This window comes from Miscanthus floridulus, chromosome 16 (assembly GCF_019320115.1).
Source record: "Miscanthus floridulus cultivar M001 chromosome 16, ASM1932011v1, whole genome shotgun sequence".
Taxonomy (NCBI): domain Eukaryota; kingdom Viridiplantae; phylum Streptophyta; class Magnoliopsida; order Poales; family Poaceae; genus Miscanthus; species Miscanthus floridulus.
In genome coordinates, this window is record NC_089595.1 from 97,164,416 (window position 1) to 97,188,157 (window position 23,742).

Below are 23,742 nucleotides of genomic sequence, written 5' to 3' on the forward strand. Positions count from 1 at the left end.
AACCTCGTCTATCTGAGGCAAACCGAAGGGGTCTTTAGGGTAGTGTTTATTGAGATCAATGTAATCAACGCACATTCTCTATTCTTTATTCTTCTTTTGAATAAGAACTAGGTTTGCCAGTCACTCAGGATGATACACTTCTTTAATAAATCCGGCTGCTAGGAGCCATTTTATTTCTACCCTAATAGCCTCCTTGTCTAGCGTGAATCGTCGGAGCTTCTGCTTGATCGGCTTGGTGGCGGTAAGACATTCAAGGAGTGCTCGATCTTCTCTCATGGTACCCCCGGCATGTCTATAGGTTTCCAAGCAAACACGTCAGTGTTGGCACGTAGGAAGGAGACGAGCGTGCTTTCCTATTTAGGGTCGAGATGAGCCCCAATCTTGGTGATCTTGGTGGGGTCGTCGAGGCCGAGGCCGACCTCCTTTGTTTTCTTAGACTTGATGGAGGCACGTGGAGGCTCCAGCGCTAGGATCTCCATGTCATCAGTGGGCACCGTCTTGGCGTCGGTGACCATACTAGCCATCTGGATGGAGAGGTCGATGGCTTCGACGAGGGAGATACTCTATGTTTCATAGGTATAGGCGATGGAGAGGTTGGCCCACAAAGCTAGAACTCCTATAGGCGCGGGCATCTTCAATACCAGATAGGCATAGTGCAGTATGGCCATCAACTTGGCCAGAGCTGGCCAACCAAGTATGGTGTGGTAGGCGATGTTGAAGTCGGCGACGTAGAAGTTGATGTGCTCGACACGAAAGTTGCTAGCCATGCCGAATTGTATCGGGAGGGTGATCTCTCCAAGTGGTCGGGATGCCCTACCAGGTACCACCCCCTAGAAGGAGGAGTTGGAGGGAGTGAGGTCTTCTACTCTAAGGCCTAGCTCCTTTAGGGCTCCAGCGAAGAGCAGGTTCAGGGCGCTTCCGCCGTCGATGAGTACTTTCCTGAAGAGTACTTTCTTGACGGTTGCATCGAGAACGAGGGGGAAACGCCCTATGTAAGGGATGTCCACCCACTGGTCAGCCTTGTTGAAGGTGATGGGAACCTCAGACCAGAGGCGATAGCTGGGGTCAGCGATAGCATCTTCTGTGTTGACGGCGAGCACCCGGCTGGCGGTGAGTTTTCGATCTCTTCTATTCTCAACAGCGATGAGGCCCCCGAAGATAGTGGCGACCACTTTGTTGTGATCCTAGAAGGCGTTATTGTTGTCCCCAGGTGGTCAGTGACCTCTGGCTCCGACATCGTTGCCGTCATCCTTCTTTTTGGCCTGGAACTCCTTAGCCAAGCCAAGGCAGTCCTTCATCTTGTGCTTATTGTTCTTGTGGAGAGGGCACGGGCCTTCAAGGATTTTCTTATACTGCTTGTCATAGTTACGTTTGGTGCGAGATTCATCAACGGTGGCGACAATGTTGTCTGGTCGGCGGTGGCGATACTGACCAGCTTTAGACCCTTCCGGCCGATCATGGCCACTGCCCTGATGGTGGTCGCGGTCGTCGTAGCGGCGGTCACTATGGCGTCGTTCGTTGGGGTAGTCATCACTACGGCGAGTTGGGGCGGTGAGTGGCTACATCTTTGTTGAAGCGAACTTCAGCCTCTTCAGCGTCGGCATATTGATTGGCGGTCGTGATTATCTCACCAATCCCCTTTGGTGGCTTATGATTGAATTTGGAGCGGAGGTCACGATGATGGAGTCCTCTAACAAGGCGATGATGACTTCTGTTTCTATGATGTTGGGAATAGAATTCCTCATCTCAGAAAATCGTCAGATGTAACTATGGAGGAGCTCGGATGATTTCTAATAAATGCGATTCAGATCGTGCTTGGTGCCCGGCCGAGTACACGTAGCCATGTAATTGTCGATGAAGACCTTCTTCAACTGTTCCCAAGATTCGATGGAATCTGGGCGAGGCTGGTGAGCCAGTTCATTGCGGTCGGGCATGAGCATGATTCAAAGATAGTTCACCATGACACTGGTATCTCCCCCGGAGGCACGCGTAGCGATGGCATAAGCCAATAGCCACTGTGTGGGATTCATCCGCCCCTCGTAGGGCTCGACCCTAGTGATTTTGAAACCATAGGGCCACTAGAGTGTTCAGAGTGCTCTCGTGAATGCTCGGGGCCCTTTGGGATCATCATCGTTGGGATCGGGAGCATTGCCGACATTAAGTGGCTGGAGGGCTACATCCGGATTACCAAATTCTTGCTCGTATTCTTGACATCGACGTACTTCCTCCTCATGCCAAGAGAAACGGTGCACATCGATATGACGTCATGCATCCCAGAGGTTGTTGATGTGTGCTCGGACATCTTGATTGACCTCTTGGTCGTGTTGGCGAGGGTTGTCGATATGGTTCCCCCTAGCTCCCCCCTAGAGGGGTTGTCTATCATCACGATGTTGGTTGGTGAAATAGCTTCTGCTAGGGCGGCGATTGAATTTTGGCATGGCGGATCGGTGACTCGAGCTTGTCGAGTAGGAAAGTCCCTGATCCTGGTGGATCTTGTTGACCTGGCAGTGCGCAGCTTTAAGCATTACAGCGACCTTGGCGACCTCTGGCGTTTGTTCGAGCCGAGCGAGCTCGTTGGCGGCCACGGCCAAGTTGGCGCTCGAGGTCTTGTAGACATTGTGGCCATCAACACGGACGAATTCATCGTCAAGGTTGCGGTAGAGTAGGCATGGCCTCCCTTGTGAGTCGAGTTGTTCTCCATTGTGAAAAGCCTCGGCTAACACAATGGCGGCCTCATTCGCTCGGTGCTACACACGGTTGGCATTTCTGTTGATGCGAGCTGCGCTGTCCTCATCGGTTTCTCCATCCCATGGAGGGCTATCGACGCTGACATTAAAAATCCTGCCTCCTTGGAAGGGAGGAAAAGGAGGTTGGACGGCAGCGGTTTCGGCGACAATCTCCGTAGAGCCCTAGAACTTAGAGTCTGGATTTTTCTCCAAGATGGTGTGGAGGGATTCATTGGGATGTTGGTCGATTTGCAGCATATTGACAGTCGACGAGAGCTGGTCGGCGATCGGGTCGGTGAGAGGGTAGATGTTTCTAATCTGGTTGGTGAATTTGTCCCTTAGGGCATCCTAATGGATGGTGGTCGTATCCCCTGGAGTTTCTTGTTTGGCTTCCGATAGATCGAAACCGAAAGGTGGTTGGCGCTGAACTAGAGTGGTCAGAGCTAATTCCGTGAGGTAGAGGTAGTCGGTGAGCTTCTGGCCGACCTGATCGATGGATGTGATCAGATCGTCGTTGCTGACCTGCTTCCTCGAGTAGCAGGGCAACAGGCGATGAGTTGTTGGTGAAGACGACCTCGGAGGCGGTTTTGAGATCGGATCTGTCGTTGCAGGTGTTGGTGTGGTTGGCACAGAATCGATCTGCACTAGCTTGATGATCTCTCCATCTCCGTCAGCATTGATGACCTAGGAGATCGATCCAACCATAAAGATTTGGCCAGGCTTTAGAGAGGACAAAGAGCCTAAAAAGTGTACCATCTTGTTCGTCTTGGAAACATCACGCTGAAAGCTCTAGTTTTGTTTTAGTGAATTGATGAAACCCTAAGTGCTAACCTAATTTACCAAAGTGATCATGAGATAGGTAGCACATTCCAAGTGGTGAAGCAAATAAAGATCATGGCATGATAATGGTGATGCCATGGTGATGATCAAGTGCTTGGACTTGAAAAGAAGAAAGAGAAAAACAAAAAGCTCAAGGCAAAGGTATAAGTGGTAGGAGCCATTTTTGTTTTGGTGATCGAGACACTTAGTGATTGTGATCACATTTAGGAACGATAGCCATACTATTAAGAGGGGTGAAACTCGTATCGAAATGCGGTTATCAAAGTACCACTAGATGATCTAACTCATTGCATATGCATTTAGGATCTAGTGGGGTGCTAACACCCTTGAAAACATTTGTGAAAATATGCTAACACATGTGCACAAGGTGATACACTTGGTGGTTGGTACATTTGAGCAAGGGTTAGAAACTTCATTGGTGGAGTGTCCGCCCGTAGAGTGCGAACAGTCCGACGGTGCCACCTGCACCCTGTACAGAAAAGACAGGGTTTCATAGAGTGCACCGGACGCTGGTCTCAACTAGACCGGAGCGGCCGGTCAGTGGAAGCAGTGAAGACACTAGCGTCGGTCTTCGACCGGACGCTGGCTGGCTATGTTTGGTCCCGCTGACGTGGCAGCGCACAAAAAAGATGGTGAGTGACCGGACGCTGGGTGAGTCCGGTCGGACATGACCGAATGTGTCCGGTCACAAATTTCCACCTCTGGGAGCTTACTGGAAGTGACCGGATGCTGGGGTCCTGTGTTCGGTCGGGCGTGACCGGACACGAGTGGAACTTACTGGAAACGACCGGACGCTGGGGTCCTACGTCCGGTCACTTTGAGCAGTGCATCCGGTCACAACTTAAATGTACTGATGACTGTTGAGATCGGGCGATTAGCATTTGAAGCAGGAGACACGTGGCGTGCATCGTGCGACCGGACGTTGGGGTCCTACGTCCGGTCAAACCGACCAGTGCGTCCGGTTGCCTCGATTTTCAGCGGACTGGAGAGCCAATGGCTCTATTTCGTGGGGGCTTCTATTTAAGCACCATGGCCGGTTCAAGCTCACTCTCTTGGCCATTTGCATTGACATAGCAACCTTGTGAGCTTAGGCAAAGCTCTCCCACTCATCTCCATCATTGATTCAACATCTTTTTGAGATTGAGAGTGAATCCATGTGCATTGCTTGAGTGTTTGCATCTAGAGGCACTTAGTGTTCGTGTTTCGCTGCGGGATTCGCTTGTTACTCTTAGTGGTTGCCGCCACCTAGACGGTTGGAGCAACGAGAATCGTCTAGCGGAGGTTGGTGATTGTCTCCGGCTTCAATCGTGATGATTGTGAGGGGTTCTTGACATTTTCCCGGCGGAGAGCCAAAAGGTACTCTAGTGAATTGCTCGTGGCTTGGGTGATCCTCATCTTATGTTGGTTGTACGGCACCCTATTGAGGGTTTGGCGTGTGATGCCAATTAGCGCGTGAACCTCCAAGTGAGTGAATCACCATAACGAGGACTAGCTTGCCGACAAGCAAGTAAACCTCGAAAAAAAATCATTGTGTCATCATTTGATTCCGAGGTGATTGTGCTTTATTGATATTGATTCTTGTGATTGATTGGTTCATTCCTCGACACGGCAGTATAACCATCTTACTCTCTCTCTCTCTTTACATTATCGCAAACTAGTTATCAAGCTTTTAGTGTAGCTAGTTATGAGAGCTTGTTAGTTTGGTTAGTGTGGCTCTTTAGTTAGTCGTTGAGAGCACACTAACTTAGTGTAGTGACATAGCCATTATGTAAAAAAAACTATAGAAACTAAAATTGTGGTAGGTGGTTTGTATTTTTAGTAGGCTAGCGCAACACTTGCTTTGCCTCATAATTATCTAACCGGTTTGTTAAGTGTTGTTGTAGAAATTTTTTAATAGGCTATTCACCCCCTCTCTAGCCATTAGGACCTTTCACACGCACACCTCTACCTGGCGCGCCAACTGTCGACAAAATATCGTCAGGAGTCCTCCGAGGAGTATCCCGCGAAGATAGATTGATCGGCAGAGGTGCACGTAATCAAGAACAAGAAGGCAACAGAGACACAAGAGTTAGACAAGTTCGGACCGTTTGCACGACGTAATACCCTACTCATGTAGTCTGTTAGTTTGTATTGGCTATCGTATGATATTGCGTGTGTTTTGAGAGAGTCCCCTACCCGCCTTATATAGCCGGGGGTAGGATTATAAGTTGGTTAGATCTAGAAGATAACCGTTAAGTAATAACAGATTACATGAACCACATGATCGAGCATATGCTAACAGATCTCGTAGTATCTTCAGGATATCGCTCTTATGTTTTGCGTTACACGCCGAGCAGTATTGTACACCGTAAATCTTCGTCTTGTGGGCTGAACCACTCCTGACGGCGCAGCCCATATACAGCCTGTTCGACTGGCTGGGCTGGATCGTGGATTATTTACTACTTGACTGATTTAGTGTGAGAAAAAAATATTGTTCCAGCTTATAATCCACGATCGTATACGATCGTTTACGGCCTACCGAACAGGCTGATAATCTGTCGTGGATATCCGGAGTCGTACCCTCGTTAGCGAGGAAAGATGACCCAGTAAGCACGTATTATTTGTTTCGTTGTTCAAACGATTTCCAGTAGCTCTATAAACACATTGATCTCTTCATTTAGAGCGGCTGACGAGGAGCAAGCAAGAATGTAGCAAGTATACAATGGCACGTGAAGATGAAGATGAAACAAAATGAAAGCTTGCTTCATACAGCCACAGGGACGGCTTCATCAATGCGACAACTCCTGGAAGCTCCTTTCCTTCCAACAATTCCAAGCTGGCACCACCTCCCGTGGAAATGTGGCTCATAACGTCAGCAACTCCCACCTTCTCAACGGCGGCGACAGAGTCTCCACCTCCAATGATAGTTGTGACACCCTTGGCGCTAAGTTCTGCCAACTTCTTTGCCACAGCCTAGAAAAGAGATATCAGGGTTAGGTTTCTTTCATTGTAACCTCTCCTCAGTCCTCAGTTCGATAGCTAAGCTGCATCAAGCATGTTTGAGCAGTGCTTTACCTCAGTTCCTACAGCAAACTTGTCAAATTCGAAAACACCCATGGGCCCGTTCCAGATGACCGTCTGGCATGTATCCAGGGCTGCGTTGAATGAAGTAACAGCATCTGGGCCAATATCCAGCCCCATCCAACCATCGGGATTGCAGATGCTGGAACAAGTCTGTAAAAAAATTATATGGTCAAGTTTCTTCCTATGCAGAACCGAGAGATGCTTCAACTTCACTACAAAAGATCTGCTGATTAGGAAAGGAGAAGATGCAACAAACCTGGCTGTTAGCATCAGGGGCAAACTTATCAGCAATAACAACATCAGTTGGCAACAAAAGGGAGACACCCTTTTCCTTAGCCTTTGCAAGGAGAGATGTTGCAAGATCAAGTTTGTCTTCCTCAACCAATGAAGCACCAACAGAGAGACCTTGTGCCTTGTAAAATGTGAAGATCATACCACCACCCAAGAGAAGGATATCACACTTTTCCAACAGGGATTCAATAACCCCGATCTTGGATGACACCTTTGAACCACCCACGATGGCAGCAAATGGGCGTTTAGGGCTTGAAACAGCTCCGACAAGGTAGTCAAGTTCCTGCACATTGATTTTGTTAAATATAAGGATCAGATTGAGATTGAGGGGAAAGAGAAAATAATCACAATTTTCTGTTTTATGTAGCATTTTTTTTCCTTTGATCCCATCTTTCATAGTTTCCTGAGTTACAAAATGGAACATGTAAACAAAGAAAATAGAAAGATAACCTTCTGCAAAAGGAACCCTGCAACAGAAGGCTTCAAAAACTTGGTAACTCCCTCAGTCGATGCATGTGCCCTGTGGGCTGTTCCAAATGCATCATTGACATAAAGATCTGCTAGGGAGGCAAGCTTCTGTGCAAACTCTGGGTCATTCTTCTCCTCTTCCTTGTAGAATCTTACGTTCTCAAGGAGCAAAACCCCACCATTGGGCAAGGCGGCCACCAGCTTCTCAACTTCAGGGCCAATAACATCGTCGGCTTTTTGCACCTATTTGTGGGTATAGATACGCTTTAGTCAGAACAATCAATTAGCACATGTGACTTAATTAGAAGTACCAATGATGTAGAATAAATCAATACCTGAATGCCAAGAAGCTCAGACAACCGTCCTACAATGGGACCTAAGCTAAACTTGGGTGTAAAACCCTTAGGGCGACCCTGCACATCCAGAGCAAAAGGGGGGATATTAACCATAATTGGATGAAAAGAAAATTAAGCAGCTATCTGAGAAAAATAAATTGGTTCAGCTATCTTTCATAAAATTATCATTGAACATAAGAAGCAAATCTGCAATTAATAGCCAGTGTGCATATACAAAATCACAAATTTGATTAAACAGTATCACTGTGCAGGTCCTTGGCTCCCACATTGTGAGTGTATGCGGAGAGCAACAGCTAGGTTCCAGTTTTCTAAAATAGAAGTCACAAACAAACGCTGAACTAAAAGATCAGTTTTTTCTACTTTTGTAAGTTTTTTTTCCCCTAAAAGGATTCTCTTTCACCTTTGCAGCAATTCCCAGTTTGTGCCCAAAAATAAAATAGAAGTGATAATTAGCTATGTTGAAGATAAGCTAAAATCATATAACACAGGAAGCAAAATCACAACTAATAGCCAGTGTATTACTTGACCAAAGCAAATCAGATTATCACAAACACCTGGATCCAAGGAGTACTGAATTCCTACATTGCCTATGCGTGCGAAGAGCATTACTTCCCCAAATCAGATGAGATACGGGAAGGCTGGAGGGCCGGGAACTCACCAAGTGGCTTGAGAGGATGACCTTGGCGCCCTTGCTGAGGAGGTACTGGATGGTGGGGACGGCGGCCCGGATGCGGGTGTCGTCGGTGATGTTCTGGTTCTCGTCGAGCGGCACGTTGAGGTCGGCGCGCACGAAGACGCGCTTCCCCTCGAGGTCGGCCTCCGTGAGGTCCCCGACGCTCTTCTTCGGCCATGGTGGCCATGGCCCGCGTGCCGCGCGCGGAGGACGCCTGCCGGCACCGCGACGCGACGTGGACCGCGAGCCGCGCGTCGCCCGCCAGCGAACGCCAGCGACCGCGCCGGCTGGCACGCCGCGGCGAGGCCTCCCCTGAGCAGCGGGGCGGCGGCGGCGGCGGTGGCCGCCCTGGTGGCCGCGCGGGCCGCGAGGGAGAGGGAGGTTGGCGGGGCGGCCGCGGACGCCATTGGGATTCGGGCGGCGGCGGCGGCGGGTGGAGCGGAGAGACCGAGAGGGAGTGATTCGGGAGCACGGGAGGAGGAGGGGCTTGTGGGTCGTATAGAGGGCTTTGTGGATGAAACGGTGGGGAAGGCTTATCGCTGGCGAGAGGTCGGGACGACGGTTCCGGTGGGTGTGTGGGGGAGGAGACGGCGATGCGATGCATCGCGCTGTTCGTTTGGCCTATACAACAAATCAGCCAACCAATGGTACTCAGCCGAGCGAACAGGGCAGATGGCGACGTGTGGGGGCTCGGTGGCTTCGATTGCCCCCGTCCTCTGGGATGGTCGGTTCCAGGGACTAATTTTTAGTCCCTATCACATCGGATATTTGGACATTAATTTGGAGTACTAAATATATTCTAATTACAAAACTAATTACACAGATGGAGACTAATTTACGAGACGAATCTATTAAGCCTAATTAATCCATCATTAGAGTATATTTACCGTAGCACTACATTGTCAAATCATGCACTAATTAGGCTTAATAGATTCGTCTCGCAAATTAGTCTCCATCTATGTAATTAGTTTTGTAATTAAAATATATTTAATACTCCAAATTAATGTCCAAACATCCGATGTGACAGGGACTAAAAAATAGTCCCTGAAACCAAACACCCCCTTGGGTTTGTGTGATCTGGGATCGCCGTCCCTTCCTAGTCCCACGCTTTGGAAACTCGGGGATCATTAGCGGTGCCCGTGAGGCGTGAGCTTACCGGATTTGTCCAAACCATATTCTGCCAAAGAAATTGATAGATCTCAGATCATTGCGAATTTTTTACTGCCGACGATAGTCTGTTCTATTCTGGTAGCGGTAGGGAATTCACCGCGGGCGAGAACGCGGCCGGCTGGGACGTCGCTTCGCTGAAAAGTAGGCCTTGTTTGGCAGGGCTTCTTCATCAATTTCAAAAGCTGTTAAGAGTCGTTTTCAATTAAATGGGGTAAAGTAAATGTCGGTGTCCCGGACCGGGGGTCCTCAACCAACCAGTGAATTTGTTCTGCGTGCTTCCGATTCCGGATGGTGATGCAAAGAGACACAAGGTTTATACTGGTTCAGGCAATCGAGGCCCTACGTCCAGTCTGAGAGATCGATCTTGTATTCCTTGCACCGAGGTGCTCGTAGTATGGGGTTACAAGCTAAAGGAGAGAGGGAGCTGGTCCCAGGTCTCGGCAGGGTGTCGTGCGGGCCGCTTGAGACGTTGCTCTCAGGCGGTAGGGATGAGTGTCTGATACAAGGTGTTCCCCTCCCCTCCTAAGTGGCCCAGGTCCTCTCCTTTTATAGTTGAAGGGAGGACAAGGACCGTACATGTATTACTATGCGGCGTCGTGCCAATAGGGGTGGCTCGTCCGAGCCCTGTGGTCTGCTCCTGTGGCGGCGTGGTCGTATGAGTGGTCCGTCCTTGGAGTACTGGGGCGGCGTGGTTGTCCCGTCAGATCCTGTGCGTCGTGGGAGCCCCAAGAATGCCTCGGAGTGGACGTGGTGGCGAACGTGCAAGCCACTGTGGACGGACTGTGCGCGGGGCCGGGACTCAGTCGGTGCCGAGGCTTGCACTACGGTGGGGAGGTCTCGGCAGGCACAAACCCCAAGATCGCCGAGGCCCTGGTGTAGAGTGCCGAGGCCTTGAGCGAGCGGCCGATCGTGGGTACAGCGTTAGGACACAGTGGCCGGTAATCCCCGTCGTACCCTGTCCCAGCCGGTATGGCGCTGATCGTGGACACAGTGTTAGAACACAGTGGCCGGTAATCCCCGCCGTGCCCTGTCCCGGCCGGTATGGCGCTGATGCGACCTCGGGTCGCGTCAGCCATTCTGTGGCGTTGAGCCACTGTCCGGCTGAGATTGCGGGAGTGGTTGAAAGTATTAATGAGACGTGACGTGCTGTCGGGGGGTCGACCGAGGCGGGGGGCGACGGGCTGCAGACGAGCTGGCCTCGAGCGGTACGGAGAATGAGGCCTCGCGCGAGACGGAGATCAAGCTCCTTGCCGAGGCCTCGCGCGATACGGAGAATGCACCTCTTGCCGAGGCCGTATGTGGAGAGCCTCGGGCGAGGCGGAGACGGCGTTCCCTGCCGAGGCCTTCTCCGGAGAGCCTCGAGCGAAGCGGAGTTTGCGTCAGGATACCGAGACCCCCTGCTCTGAGCTTGAGGTGAGGAGGAGGACCCAGTGGGCTCGGTCGTGGCGGGTGAGGGGCCCACGACTTACCTTCTAGTTTTTATTTATTAGATGGGACTCTAGCGACCCTTTCGATGTTTGCTTAGGGTACCCCCGTTCTAAGGTACCCGACAGTAGCCCCCGAGCCTCGGGGGGGAGTGCGTGCACTCCTCCTGAGGGTTTGCCGAGGCTTATTTTATACCTGCCTTGTAGGAATCGGGGTTTGTGTTTTGAGGTTCTGGTGGGTGCGCGCGAGCGCACCCGCCGGGTGTAGCCCCCAAGCCCCTAGAGGAGTGGAGTTACTCCTCCAGGGGCTTTCTTCATTTTTGCGTCTGAACGAGTGGTTCTTGTTGCATTTGCCGAGCCCCCAAGCGCAAGTTTGGGTTGCGGGGGGTCTCGGCGAGGCCGCAGGAAAAAGCCCTCTAGCCTCCGCACGAAGCGAGAGGTTCGTCAGGGGTCCCCTAACTTTGGGTATGATCCTCATGCTTCCTTTCGCTCGGAAGGAGGGGTGGAATGTGCCAGGCTACCCTCGATGGGCACGAGCGTGGACACTTCCGGTGAGCTGTTAGCGGGCAGTCCGAGTGGAGGCCCGAGCCCCGTTCGCTGGGGGACGGCTAGTGGTCCAGAGACGCACTCCAAGAGTACCAGGGGGTTTCTCTAGTGGGTGCCGAGGCCGTTCGTGGGCCTCGGTGGCTCGGTGCCTCCCTACGGTGGGATCCCATTCGGATACTTTCCCACCAGTCTCGGACACGACTTAGGACGCCCCGAGCGACCGTTCGCTCGGGCCTAGGCCATTCGTAGGCTCGCCCCGATGTCGTCCCTGACTCTGTTGCCCTAGGGCGGCTGTCGAAACCTTTTGGAGGCCCAGCCTTCGAACCCCTAGACCATAACGGGCTCGGTGCCCTTTATCGTGTTTGTAGCAAAACCTCTAGCGCTGTTTTGGACTGTTTGTCTTTGTCTTGGGTGTTCTGGTCCTTTCATCCGATCTTCACATGTCCTTTTCGTTCGGATAGAGGGTTAGTTTGCCGAGCCCATTCTGGTCTTGGCAAGGTTGCAGGAAGAGCCCCTAGCCTCTGCGTGAGAGGGCCGTCGGGAGTTCTCCTGACTTTTTATACGCCCCTCGCGCGTGAGGGTTTGTTTGCCGAGGCCCCTTTGGGCGCGAGCCCGGGTCGTGGGGTCTCGGCATATTTGCAGGAGGAGCCCCCTAGCCTCTTCATAGGGCAAGAAGGCCGTCAGGGGTTCCCCTGACTTTTTATGCGGCCCTCGCGCTTCCTTTTCGCTCGGAAGGAGGGGTGAAATGTGCCTCGCTACCCTCGATAGGCACGAGCGGTGGCACTTCCGGTGAGCTGTTACCGGGTAGTCCGAGTGGTGGCCCGAACCCCGTTCGTTAGGGGATGGCTAGCGGTCCAGAGACACACTCCAAGAGTACCAGAGGATTTCTCTAGTGGGTGCCAAGGCCGTTCGTTGGGCCTCGGTGGCTCAGCGCCTCCCTACGATGGGATCCCATTCGGATACTTTCCTGCCGGTCTCGGACATGACTTTGGGCGTCCCAAGCGTTTCGCTCGCTTGGGCCTCGGCCCCATATAGGCTCGCCCGCAGTCGCCCCTGACTCTGTTATCCTGGGGCGGCTGTCGAAACCCTTTGGGGTCCAGCCTTCGAACCCCTGGATCATAATAGGCTCAGAACCCGGTTCCTTCCTATGAAAGGAACAGGCCGCGGGGAATATCTTCCCTATTGGCTCGGCAACGGGTGGCGCGCCTTTTGAGGCGATTCATGGGGAGGCGAAACAACGCCTGCTGCCGTAATGGCCGAGCGTGACCTGATGGACAGGACGTAACTGTCCTCGCATTTTAATGCGGGAGACGTGGGCGCATGGGCCGCTGAAATCGGCTCGTGGTTAACCGCGTCGGATGGGGGAAAACCTCCCCGATTTCATCGCCCGTTCGTTTCGCCTCCTCCCTGCATAAATACCTGAGGATTCTCGCCCCTCCTCGTCTTACCTCGCCCATATTAGCACCGCCTCTATCGAGCCGTCGCCAGAGCAGCGGGTGCCGGGAAGAAGAGGAGAGAAGAGCGAGCCTAGGGAGAAAGCGAGAAAAAAGCGAGAGCGTAGGAGGGAGAGAGAGAAAACTCACCGTCGCACCCGATTCCTCCGTCGCACCCATGGCCGGCAACGTCGTCGTTGTCGAGGCAGACCCTTGGGATCTGTCGGACGTCACCGAGGAGATGCCTCCAGTCGCTTCTCGACGGTGGACTCCTCCACCCGGTGACAGACCCCACTAGGCCAGAGTGGATTGCTCCGTACGGTGAGCCGGAGCCGAGGCCCCACGATGGCTACGTCGTAAGCTTCGTTTCCTTCCATGAGCGCGGCCTCGGCGTCCCGGCAGGCCGGTTTCATGCGGGCGCTCTCGCACTACTACGGCGTGGAGCTCCATAACTTCAATCCCAACTCCATCGCTCAGGCGGCTATCTTTGTTGTTGTCTGCGAGGGGTATTTAGGGATCGCTCCCCACTGGGAGTTGTGGCTCCACCTGTTCCGGGCGGGGCATACAACCAAGCCGACGGGCACATCGGTAGGAGGAAGGCGGCGCGGGCCAGAGGCTGCACTCTCCAAGTGCGTCAGGACCGCCTGCACCTCTACATCCTGGCCCAACTCGTGTCCTCCACCCGCCGGTGGTACACGAGTTGGTTTTACCTCCACAACGACGACGGAGGGCTTCCCCCCTACACCGGGCGAATTGTGGGGAGTTGCCCAGAAATGGAAGTGGGGTGTCCCGAAGGTCGACCAGCCCAAGCTAGAGCCGCTCTAGAGGGCTAGCAAGGCTGCGGGGGCCATGGCCTCACCGTGGCTATGGTCGTGGCCGCCTTCCACCGTCGGAGGGTGCTGCCGCTGATGGCTCGGCGGTGGCGGCTGTTAGGATGAGGCCGGGTGAGCCCATTGAGGGCACCCGAATGTCCTCCTCCGCCCTTTCCAATGAGGAAATTCTTCGTCGGGTGGGGGAGACGGTAGAGGCGAAGCTGAGGGGCGGTGACTTGACCCCTATCGCGATGCGGCCATCGCGAGGGTTCCTTTCACTGGTAAGTCATGTGCCGTTGTGGCCTCTGAATCTCCTCGGTCTCCCCTTACCCCTTGTTTCCTCATGCGTGTTCGTCGTTCCTTCAGGGGATGAGAGACGTGCGCTCCTCTCCACCGCCCATTCCCGAGGACGCGGGGCGGCGGGCGATCAACCGCGCTCACGCCGATGCGCAGAAGAGGCGAAAGGACGCCCAGGCGGCAAAGCGCACGAAGCACAACCTTGCGCGTGAGGAGCTGGATAGGCGCCGCCGTCAACAACGGAAGGACGGTCTCCCGCTGGAGGAATCCCCGTCGACGTCGTTGTCGACGGAGGCCTCGGACGGGGATGACAAGGGCGAGGAAGGGCGAGGTCCCCTGGACCACCTTCCTGACGTCGTGGAGGTGGCGCCCGGGGTGTCGGCAAGCAGCCCGGCACCCCCGGGAAGGGGAGGAGAAGCAGACCCGGGGCCGGCGGTTGCCCGCTCCGGGCCGAGGCCGACACGCCCGAAGCGCGGGCGTTAGGCAAACGTGCCGTCAGCCCGGTAGGCTCGGCGGCCGTGGTGGAGCAGGTTGCGGTGGAGGCGACGCCACCGCCCCTGCAGAGGACCGAAGGGGCGCCGGGTCCACTGAAGACCGACCGGCGTCGATGGAAACGGATGGTGACGCCTCTGCCGCCGCCTCCACCGCCTGCGAATGAGGTTTGCCGTGGCGAAGCGGGGGCTGCCCCGTTCAAGGCAAGTGTATTCTTGGCAGGGTCATGGTGCCTTCCGGTTGCTTTTTTGGTTTTGCGCTAACCCGTAGTTAACTTTCCTTAGTCGAAAGCGGCCTGCGGAACGACCTCCCTTTGGCGCCCCTTAAGGCGCTTAAGGCGGGCCCTGGCTCCTCCGCCCACTGGGTGGCGGAGGCACAAGCCGCTATCCAACGCGGCGCGGCGTCGACGAGGGTCGACCCAAAGGGGCCGGCCGCCTAAGGAGGGGCTGGCCGAGGCGGCCCCTACACAGACGAGGGAGGGAGCACTTCCGCCTCATGGGGGCGAGTACACGAGTCGGATGGGGCCAGCATGCCCTTTGTTGCCGAGGCTCCCGGGGTCTCCGAGGCTGAGGCGACGGAGGCTACGGCACCCACGACCGCCGAGACCGCAGCGGCCGCAGGGGGGACTGTGTCTCTGCGTTCTGCCGAGGCCACGATGGCGGAGGCCATAGCCCCCGAGACCGCCGAGGCCATAATTGCAGAGGCCGGAGCCCCCGAGACCGCCAAGGCCATCGTGATGGCGGCGGAGGCCATCTGTGCAGGAGGTGGAGATGCAAGCGGGCAGAGGCCTCGGTGGTGCCCTTAATTCAGGCCCGCCGTTTGTTGCGGGAGAGCGCCCGGGAGGCGGGAGGTCTATCCGATCTCCTCCGACGATACTTCCTGGGCATGGGAGGCAGTTGACGCCGAGGAGATCGATGCTGTGGAGCAGCCAGCGCCACTCTTGGGATGGAGGGAAACTCGGCCCTCGTGCAGGTCCGGCCCAAGCCTCGCAGGTGGGATCACCCGCGGGTACTGTGGCGGAGCCGGGACGAGCCTGAGGGGGAGCCTCTGTTCGCCCTTGAGGACGCGGCCGAGTGCGGGCACTAGAACACCTTCGAGCAGTACCGCTAGCTGGCAGAGCGGTCGCTATGGACGGCGCTGTCCGTGGTGGCCGACGAACTACCCGGAGTTCGCCTAGGTTCATGTTTTCTTTCTCGCGCGACGTTTCTTTCCTGATTTTGTTGCGACCAATGGACCCTCGTTATGCTTTCCTAGGAGCTCAAGACCCGGTCGCTTGGGAAGTCGGTCTTTCTCCGGCGGGAGAGGGGCGTCTGGGACCAGCTTCAGCGGTAGAAGGGCCTTCTTGCCAATGCTAACGAGCTTCTGTCGGTGCGAAGCGCGGAGGTGGAGGACCTCCACCTTCGCTGTGCCGACGCGAAGGTCGAGGCGGCCATGGTCTAGGCGCAGCTCGCCCCTTTGGCGGCGCGGGTCAAGGAGCTAGAGGAGGAGCTTACCCACGCGGTCAGCGATCGAGATGCCTTCAGGTCCCCGGCCGAAGAAGCGACGGCTTCGGGCAAGGCCCTCGCCGGGTAGCTGGGGGCAGAGGAGAGTGCGCACTGGCTGACCAAAGGCGCTCTGCACGAGGCCCTTGCTATGGTTGAGGCCTCACAAATCGAGGCTGTGGTTCTGAAGGGGACGGTCGAGGGTGAGTTCTAGTCCCCTTGTTTTGTTTCCTTTTCCTTATGTTTGCTCCCTGACTTCCTTATATGATGCAGAGCTGGGAAGTGAAGCTTCCAGGGCGGCCGAGGCCTCTAGGTCCGAGGCCCAACGGTTGAAGGAGAAGGCCGAGGACTGTCAAGGCCGAGACCCATCGCTGGGAGCAGAAGGCCAAGGGTGAGTTCCGTGGACTTCCGTCCCCAACTTAGGTTGTCCTTTCTCTTGCTCGACTTCATTCCATTTTCCACGGTGCAGAGTCGGAGGCAGAGATCATTCGGGCCACCGAGGCTTCTAGCGCGGTGCAGACGGTGCTCGAGACCGAGATCGGGGAGCACGAGGCGCTGAAGCATGCTGCCCTTTCCACCTGCGAGGCCTTAGAGGTCGAGGGGGTTCAATCAGGCAGCTCCCTTGGAGCCGCTTGATTGCGCTGAGTAGCCAGATGCGCGAGCGGCTCTGAGGGGCACTGCACACGGGTGTCAAGCGGGCGCTAGCCGTCATCTCCTCTCACTACCTTGGCGTCGACCTCCCAGCCATCAGTGATGGCTATGTTCTGCCTGATGATGACGAGGAGGCCGACGCGGCGGGTGGCGAAGCTGATGGAGGCGGCGGAAGGCCCTGGCACGGCGCTGGCGATGCTCTTCGAAGAGGAGGTGGTTCCTCCCCTACCATTTGCCGGTGTTTGAAGGCCCTGAGCCTTGATCTGGGCCCCGAGGGCTGTGTAAAAATAGAATAGGGGTTATTTTTGTATCGTAACGCTTGTGGCCGTTGAGGCCTTTACTTTTGAAGTACTTGTGTTTCCTAGTTGTTTTTCTTATGTTTTCGAGCCTCTGCCCCCTGTCGCTCCTGATCGGATTTCGTTTGCAAAACACCCCCTTGGGGCCTAAGCTGTCCCTTGAGCGAGAGGTAGTGAGGGAGTGCCATAGCCCGGAGGCGTAGGCCGTCTCGCGACTCTACCGGCCTCTTGCTTAGGAAACAAACCTTGGTCCGAGGGGTTTTACAACTAATTCGTCAGAGCCTGCTAGGGCTTGGCGTAGGATTTTTTGCGAAAAACAACTGAAGAATGGTGCATGGGACCTAGGGGATGCCTAGGGAGGGGTCCCCTATCTAGCCCCGAGGGAGGCTTGGTTCTGCCAAGGCAGAACCGAGTTTCCCTTGCCGTGTTACTGTACTACCGAGGCCTACGATGGGCTCGGGGGGTTTCTCAAAAAGTTAGACCAACTAAAGAACGCCTTTTAATTGTATTTCAAGAAACGATATATACAATGCTTGGAAATTTAGGGATAAAAGCGACGTAGCTGTTCTATGTTCGCGTTGGTGAAGACTTCGCCCTTCTTGTTGGACAGCTTGTAGGTCCCGGGCTTCAGCACTTGGGCGATGATGTACGGTCCCTCCCATGGCGGGGTCAGCTTGTGGCGACCCTTGTTGCTTTGCGCTAATCTCAACACCAGGTCGCCTACCTTCAAGTCTCGGCCTCGGATGCGTCGGGCCTGATAGCGCCGTAGGCTCTGCTGGTATTTGGCTGAGTGCAGTAGCGCAACGTCTCAGGCTTCCTGCAGCTGATCAAGGGTGTCCTCTCGGGTGGTGCGGTTACTTTGTTCGTTATAGGCTTGCAGCCTCGGGGAACCATATTCCAAATCGGTGGGAAGGACGGCCTCGGCCTCATAGACTAGGAAGAAAGGTGTGAACCCCATGGCTCGGCTTGGAGTGTTCCTTAGGCTCTAGATGACCGACGGGAGCTCAGCGAGCCATTTCTTGCCAAACTTTTTCAATCGATTGTGAATCCTTGGCTTGAGGCCTTGTAGGATCATGCCATTGGCACGCTCTACTTGGCCGTTGGTCCTTGGGTGTCCTACGGCCGACCAGGCCACATGGATGTGGTGGTCGTCGCAAAACGTCAGGAATCTCTTGCCAGTGAGCTGCGTCCCGCTGTCGATGATGATGGTGTTGGGGACCCCAAACCTATGGATGATGTCAGTGAAGAACAGCACCGCCTGCTCGGATTTGATTCGATTGATCGGGCAAGCCTCGATCCATTTGGAGAACGTGTCGATTGATACCAATAGATGGGTGAAGCCCCCGGGGGCCTTTTGCAGAGGCCCGACCATGTCGAGACCCCACACGGCGAATGGCCATGTGATGGGGATGGTTTGTAGAGCAAGGGCCGGGAGATGTGTTTGCCGGGCATAGTACTGGCATCCTTCGCAGGAGCGTACCAGCTTGGTAGCGTCAGCGACCGCCGTCGGCCAGTAGAACCCTTGGCGAAAAGCATTCCCCACGAGCGTCCGAGGTGCCGCATGGTGCCCGCAGGCGCCCACGTGTAAGTCCCAAAGCAGGGCTTGGCCCGCTTCAGAATTGATACACCGTTGGAGGACACCTGAGGGACTTCGCCTGTACAATTCGTCATTGTAGAGGGTGTAGGTCTTGGCTCACCGCGTAAGCCATCGCGCTTCGGTTCTGTCGTCAGGAAGCTCCCCCCTATCAAGCCAATCGAGGAACGGGACTCGCCAATCTACGTCCTGATCAGTCTGCGGAGTCTCGGCGTTGACTTCCATGACCTCGGGCTTGGTCGAGGGGGGTCTCGGCAGCAGGGGGGGCGTCGAGCCTCGCCGCGGGTTCCATAGGTGGGCCCTCCTCTATTGCCGAGGTGTATCCAATGGAAGGTTTGTGGAGGTCTCTAGCGAAGACGTTCGGGGGACCGGGGTCCGTGCCGAGGCCATTTTTGCTAGCTCGTCGGCGGCCTCGTTGTACTTCCGCGCGACGTGATTTAGTTCGAGACCGTCGAACTTGCCTTCTAGGCATCGTACCAACTTGCAGTAAGCCTCCATTTTGGGGTCGAGGCAATTCGACTCCTTCATTACTTGATCTATGACGAGCCTCGAATCGCCTCGGACATCGAGGCGCCGTGCCCCAAGTTCGATGGCGACTTGCAAGCCGTTGATGAGGGCCTCATATTCGGCCACGTTGTTGGAGGCGGTGAAGTGGAGCCGCACCATGTAGTGCATGTGTACTCCGAGGGGCGAAACGAAGAGCAGACCCACGCCCGCCCCGGTCTTCATCAGGGATCCGTCGAAGTACAGGGTCCAGCACTCCGTCTGAATTTGAGCGGGCGGCAGTTGGGTATCTGTCCATTCAGCCACGAAATCGGCCAAGACCTGAGACTTGACCGCTTTTCGAGGCACAAAGGTCAGGGTTTCCCCCATAAGCTCGACAGCCCATTTGGCTATCCTGCCCGAGGCCTCCCGATTATGAACTATTTCGCCCAGGGGGAAAGATGATACCACAGTCACTGGGTGCGACTCGAAGTAGTGGCGCAGTTTGCGCCGGGCCAGGACCACGGCGTAGACTAGCTTCTGGATGTGGGGATAGCGTGCTTTGGTCTCGGAGAGCACCTCGCTGATGAAATAAATAGGTCGTTGGGTGGGTAGAGTATGCCCCTCTTCCTGCCTCTCTACCACTACGGCGGCGCTGACCACTTGGGTCGTTGCGGCGACGTAGAGTAAGAGGGCCTCGTCCGCGGCCAGGGGTATCAGGACGGGCGGATTTGTGAGCAGCCCCTTGAGTCTGTCAAGGGCTTCCTCAGCCTCGGGGGTCCAAGAAAAACGCTCGGACTTTCTCAAGAGTTGGTACAGAGGCAACCCTTTTTCGCCGAGGCGTGAGATGAAGCGGCTCAGGGCCGCAAGGCATCCCATGACCCTCTGCACTCCCTTGAGGTCTCTGATTGGTCCCATGCTGGTGATGGCCGAGACCTTCTTTGGGTTGGCCTCAATGCCGCGTTCCGAGACTATGAATCCCAAGAGCATGCCTCGGGGGACCCCGAACACACACTTCTCGGGATTGAGCTTGATGCCCTTCTCCCTAAGGCATTTGAAGGTTATCCTCAAGTCATCGATGAGATCCTCAGCCTTTCTGGTTTTGACCACGATATCGTCTACGTAAGCCTCGACGGTCCGCCCAATGTTGTCGCCAAAGACCTGGGTCATGCACCGCTGGTACGTGGCACCTACGTTTCTGAGGCCGAAGGGCATCGTCACGTAGCAGTACATGCTAAATGGTGTGATGAAAGAAGTCGTGAGCTGGTCGGACTCTTTCATCTTGATTTGATGGTAACCAAAGTACGCATCAAGGAAAGACAGGGTCTCGCACCCTGCAGTGGAATCAACGATTTGATCGATTCGAGGTAATGGGAAGGGGACCTTTGGACAAGCTTTGTTCAAACCGGTGTAGTCTACACACATCCTCCATTTCCCATTTTTCTTCTTGACTAACATGGGGTTAGCCAACCACTCTGGGTGGGACACTTCCTTGATGAACCTGGCCGCCAAGAGTTTCTGTGTCTCCTCACCGATGGCCCTACACTTTTCCTCGTCGAAGCGGCGCAGGCGTTGTCTCGTGGGTCTAGATCTGGCCCGGATGTCTAGGGCGTGCTCGGCGACCTCCCTTGGTATGCCCGGCATGTTTGAGGGACTCCATGCGAACATGTCGGTGTTCGCACAGAGAAAGTCGACGAGCACGGCTTCCTATTTGATGTCGAGGGTGGCGCTGATCCTCAGCGCTCGGTCGTCAGGGCAGGCGGGGGTCGACCGGGATGAGTTTGATGGTTTCCGCGGGCTCGAATGCCCCTGCGCGACACTTGGAGTCAGACACCTCGCCACTGAGTTGGTCGAGGTGGGCGATGAGGGTCTCGGCCTCCGCAAGGGCCTCGGCGTACTCGATGCATTCGACGTCGCAGTCGTATGCATGTTCGTACGTGGACTCAATCGTGTTGACACTGCTAGGGCCTGGCATCTTGAGCTTGAGGTAGGTATAGTTGGGCACTGCCATGAACTTGGCGTAGCACGGCCGCCCCAGGATAGCGTGGTAGGCTCCTCCGAACCCGACTACCTTGAAGGTGAGGACTTCCTTGCGGTAGTTGGAGGGGGTGCCGAAGCAGATAGGCAGGTCGATGCGCCCGAGGGGTCACGTGTGCTTCCCTGGCATGATGCCGTGGAAGGGTGCGACGTCGCCTCGGAGCCTTGACCGGTCGATCTCCAAGAGCTCCAGGGTGTTGGCGTAGAGGATGTTGAGGCCGCTGCCTCCGTCCATCAACACCTTGGAGAGTCGGGTGTTGCCGATGATCGGGTCGACAACCAGTGGGTACTGCCCGGGATTCGGAACATGGTCAGGGTGGTCATCTCGATCGAAGGTGATCACCTCTCGAGACCAGTCGAGGTACTGGGGGGTGGCCACCTTGTCCGAGAAGACTTCTCGGCGTTCCCTCTTGCGCTGCCATGCCGTAAGGCACGCCGAGGGTCCACCGAAGATCATGAAGGTGTTGCGTACCTCGAGGAACCTGTCGTCCTTGTCCTCGTCCTGGTCGCCGATGCCCTTCTGCTTGGCATTGACATCGAGGAGCCCAAGCCTGGCGTAGTAACACCACAGCATGGAGCAATCCTCGAGGGCATGCTTGACCAGGCCTTGGTGATAAGGGCATGGTTTCTTGAGCATGTCGTCGAAAGGCCTAGAGCCTTTGGGGCCTCGGGGGTTCTTGCGTTCTACGGCCCTGACCAGATCAGCCTCTAGGACCTCCTGCTTCCCTAGGCGCCCCTTTTTCTTTCTCTTAGGGAGGTGGGAGGTCGAGGCCTCGGGGGCCTCGTCCCCCCGCTTCCCCTTGGTGTCGTTGTTGGAGAAGATGGCACCGACAGCCTCCTCGCCCGAGGCAAAGTTGGTGGCGATGTCGAGGAGCGCAGCAGCGGTGCGCGGCACGTTCCGTCCTAACTCCCGAACCAGGTCTCGGTAGGTGGTGCCAGAGAGAAAAGCCTGGACAATCTCAGAGTCGCCGACGCTGGGCAACTCGGTGCATTGTTTCGAGAAGCGCCGGATGAAGTCTCGGAGAGACTCGTCTGGCTTCTAGCGACAACTCTTAAGGTCCCAGGAGTTTCTAGGGCGCACGTATGTGCCCTGGAAATAACCGACGAAGACCCTAACTAAGTCGCGCCAGTCGTGGATTTGATAGGGAGGAAGGTGCTCAAGCCAGGCTCACGCCGAGTCTGACAAGAGCAGGGGGAGGTTGCGGATGATGAGTAGATCATCGTCCACGCCGCCTAGCTGACAAGCCAGGCGATAATTGGCGAGCTAGAGCTCAGGGTTGGTCTCACCGCTGTATTTCGTGAGGTTGGTTGGCTGGCGAAACCAGGCCGAGAACTGAGCGTTGGGGATGGCTCTACTAAAGACCCAAGGGCCAGGTGGTTTGGGAGAGGGACTGCGGTCCTCCCCACTGTCATAGCGGCCGCCTCGGTGCACGTGGTAGCCTCAGGCGGGTCCCTCACTATCGTGGCGCCATTGTCGGCCGGCCACCTCGTGGTCACCCCTGCGCCTCGCGTTGGTTGTCGAGGCGATCGTGGACCGGGGGGACCCTGTGGGCTATCGGTGCTCGAGCGGGCTCAGGACGAACTGAGGCTTCCCTGTCCTGCCGAGGCGGTGCCGCGGGCAGGTTCGAGACGCCCCCGTGCCGTCGGGAGGCGGAACTCTCGGCCTGCTGAACCGTGGCGGTCTCTAGGAGATCTCGGAGCTCGCCGCGGACCCGCCGCCCCTCCGTGGTAGAAGGCTCGGGCATTGCGCGAACCAGCATTGCCGTAGCCGCGACGTTCTGGCTAGCGCGATTGAAGACCGGGGGTTGCTCACTCCCTTCGTCGTTATGGATGCGGTGATGTACGTCGAGGGCCCTCCGTTGGGCTCCCCCGCCTTCGCCGCGACCTCGATGTTCCTGTTCGAGAGAGTCTCGAAGCTGCTGCAGAAGGAGTTGGTCTTGCTCGACCTTGGCCTGGAGCTCACGGAGCAATTCTAGGTCTGGGCGCTGAGGTCGCGCAAGAGCGACGTTCTCATTTCGTGCGGCCGGCAGGACGGCGTGTGGAGGTGTAGCGACACCCGTGCCGGGGCGGGGCGGGGAACGGCTACCCGCCCCCTCGTCCTCTTCGCCCGTCCTCGGCATCCTGAGCCCGACGTGAAAACATTCGCGAGTGGGGTCGTAGGTGCCTTCATCGTCGGAGTTGGAGTAGCCGAAGCAGTAGTCGCTTACGGCCAAGAACTGGCGCAAAGCCCCAGGGTTGTGGAGTCCGGAGAAATCCACCCTGGGCCATGCCTCGTCCTCGTCCGAGGAGTCGGCGTGGGTGCTCAGGTCAAGAGCGAAGCGCTGGCGGTGTTCCGAGGGATGCTCGTGAGCGGCAGTGTAAGCGTAGGTGTAAGAGGCGGCGGCATTTCTCAACCCAAAGGGGTATGGGGACGGTGCCGTCGCCAGATTCTGCCCCGCCGGGGTCGGCTCTTCAGGGAGTGGTGGAGCGGAGCTTGACGACTGGGCATCGTCGCGTGCCGCCGGCGGTTTTCCTTTGTCCAAGCTCAGGCTAGACAGATCCCTAGCCAGGGACCCTGTGCCAACAGCTGGTCGTAGGATATTGGCGGGGAGTGGCGTGCCGCCCCGGAT

The 23,742-nt window shown here is 55.8% G+C and overlaps 1 protein-coding gene and 1 pseudogene across 1 annotated transcript; both read right to left on the reverse strand.

Moving 5' to 3' along the window:
* Nucleotides 1–6,152: 6,152 nt before the first annotated feature.
* On the reverse strand, nucleotides 6,153–8,942 carry LOC136513037 (phosphoglycerate kinase, chloroplastic-like; annotated as a pseudogene).
* An 11,904-nt stretch (nucleotides 8,943–20,846) lies between these two features.
* Nucleotides 20,847–21,707, reverse strand: LOC136511084 (uncharacterized). Its single transcript, XM_066505301.1, has 2 exons — nucleotides 21,606–21,707; nucleotides 20,847–21,185 (listed from the first exon to the last, which is right to left on the reverse strand). The coding sequence occupies exons 1-2, from the start codon at nucleotides 21,705–21,707 to the stop codon at nucleotides 20,847–20,849; spliced, it is 441 nt and encodes a 146-aa protein (XP_066361398.1).
* Nucleotides 21,708–23,742: the final 2,035 nt, after the last annotated feature.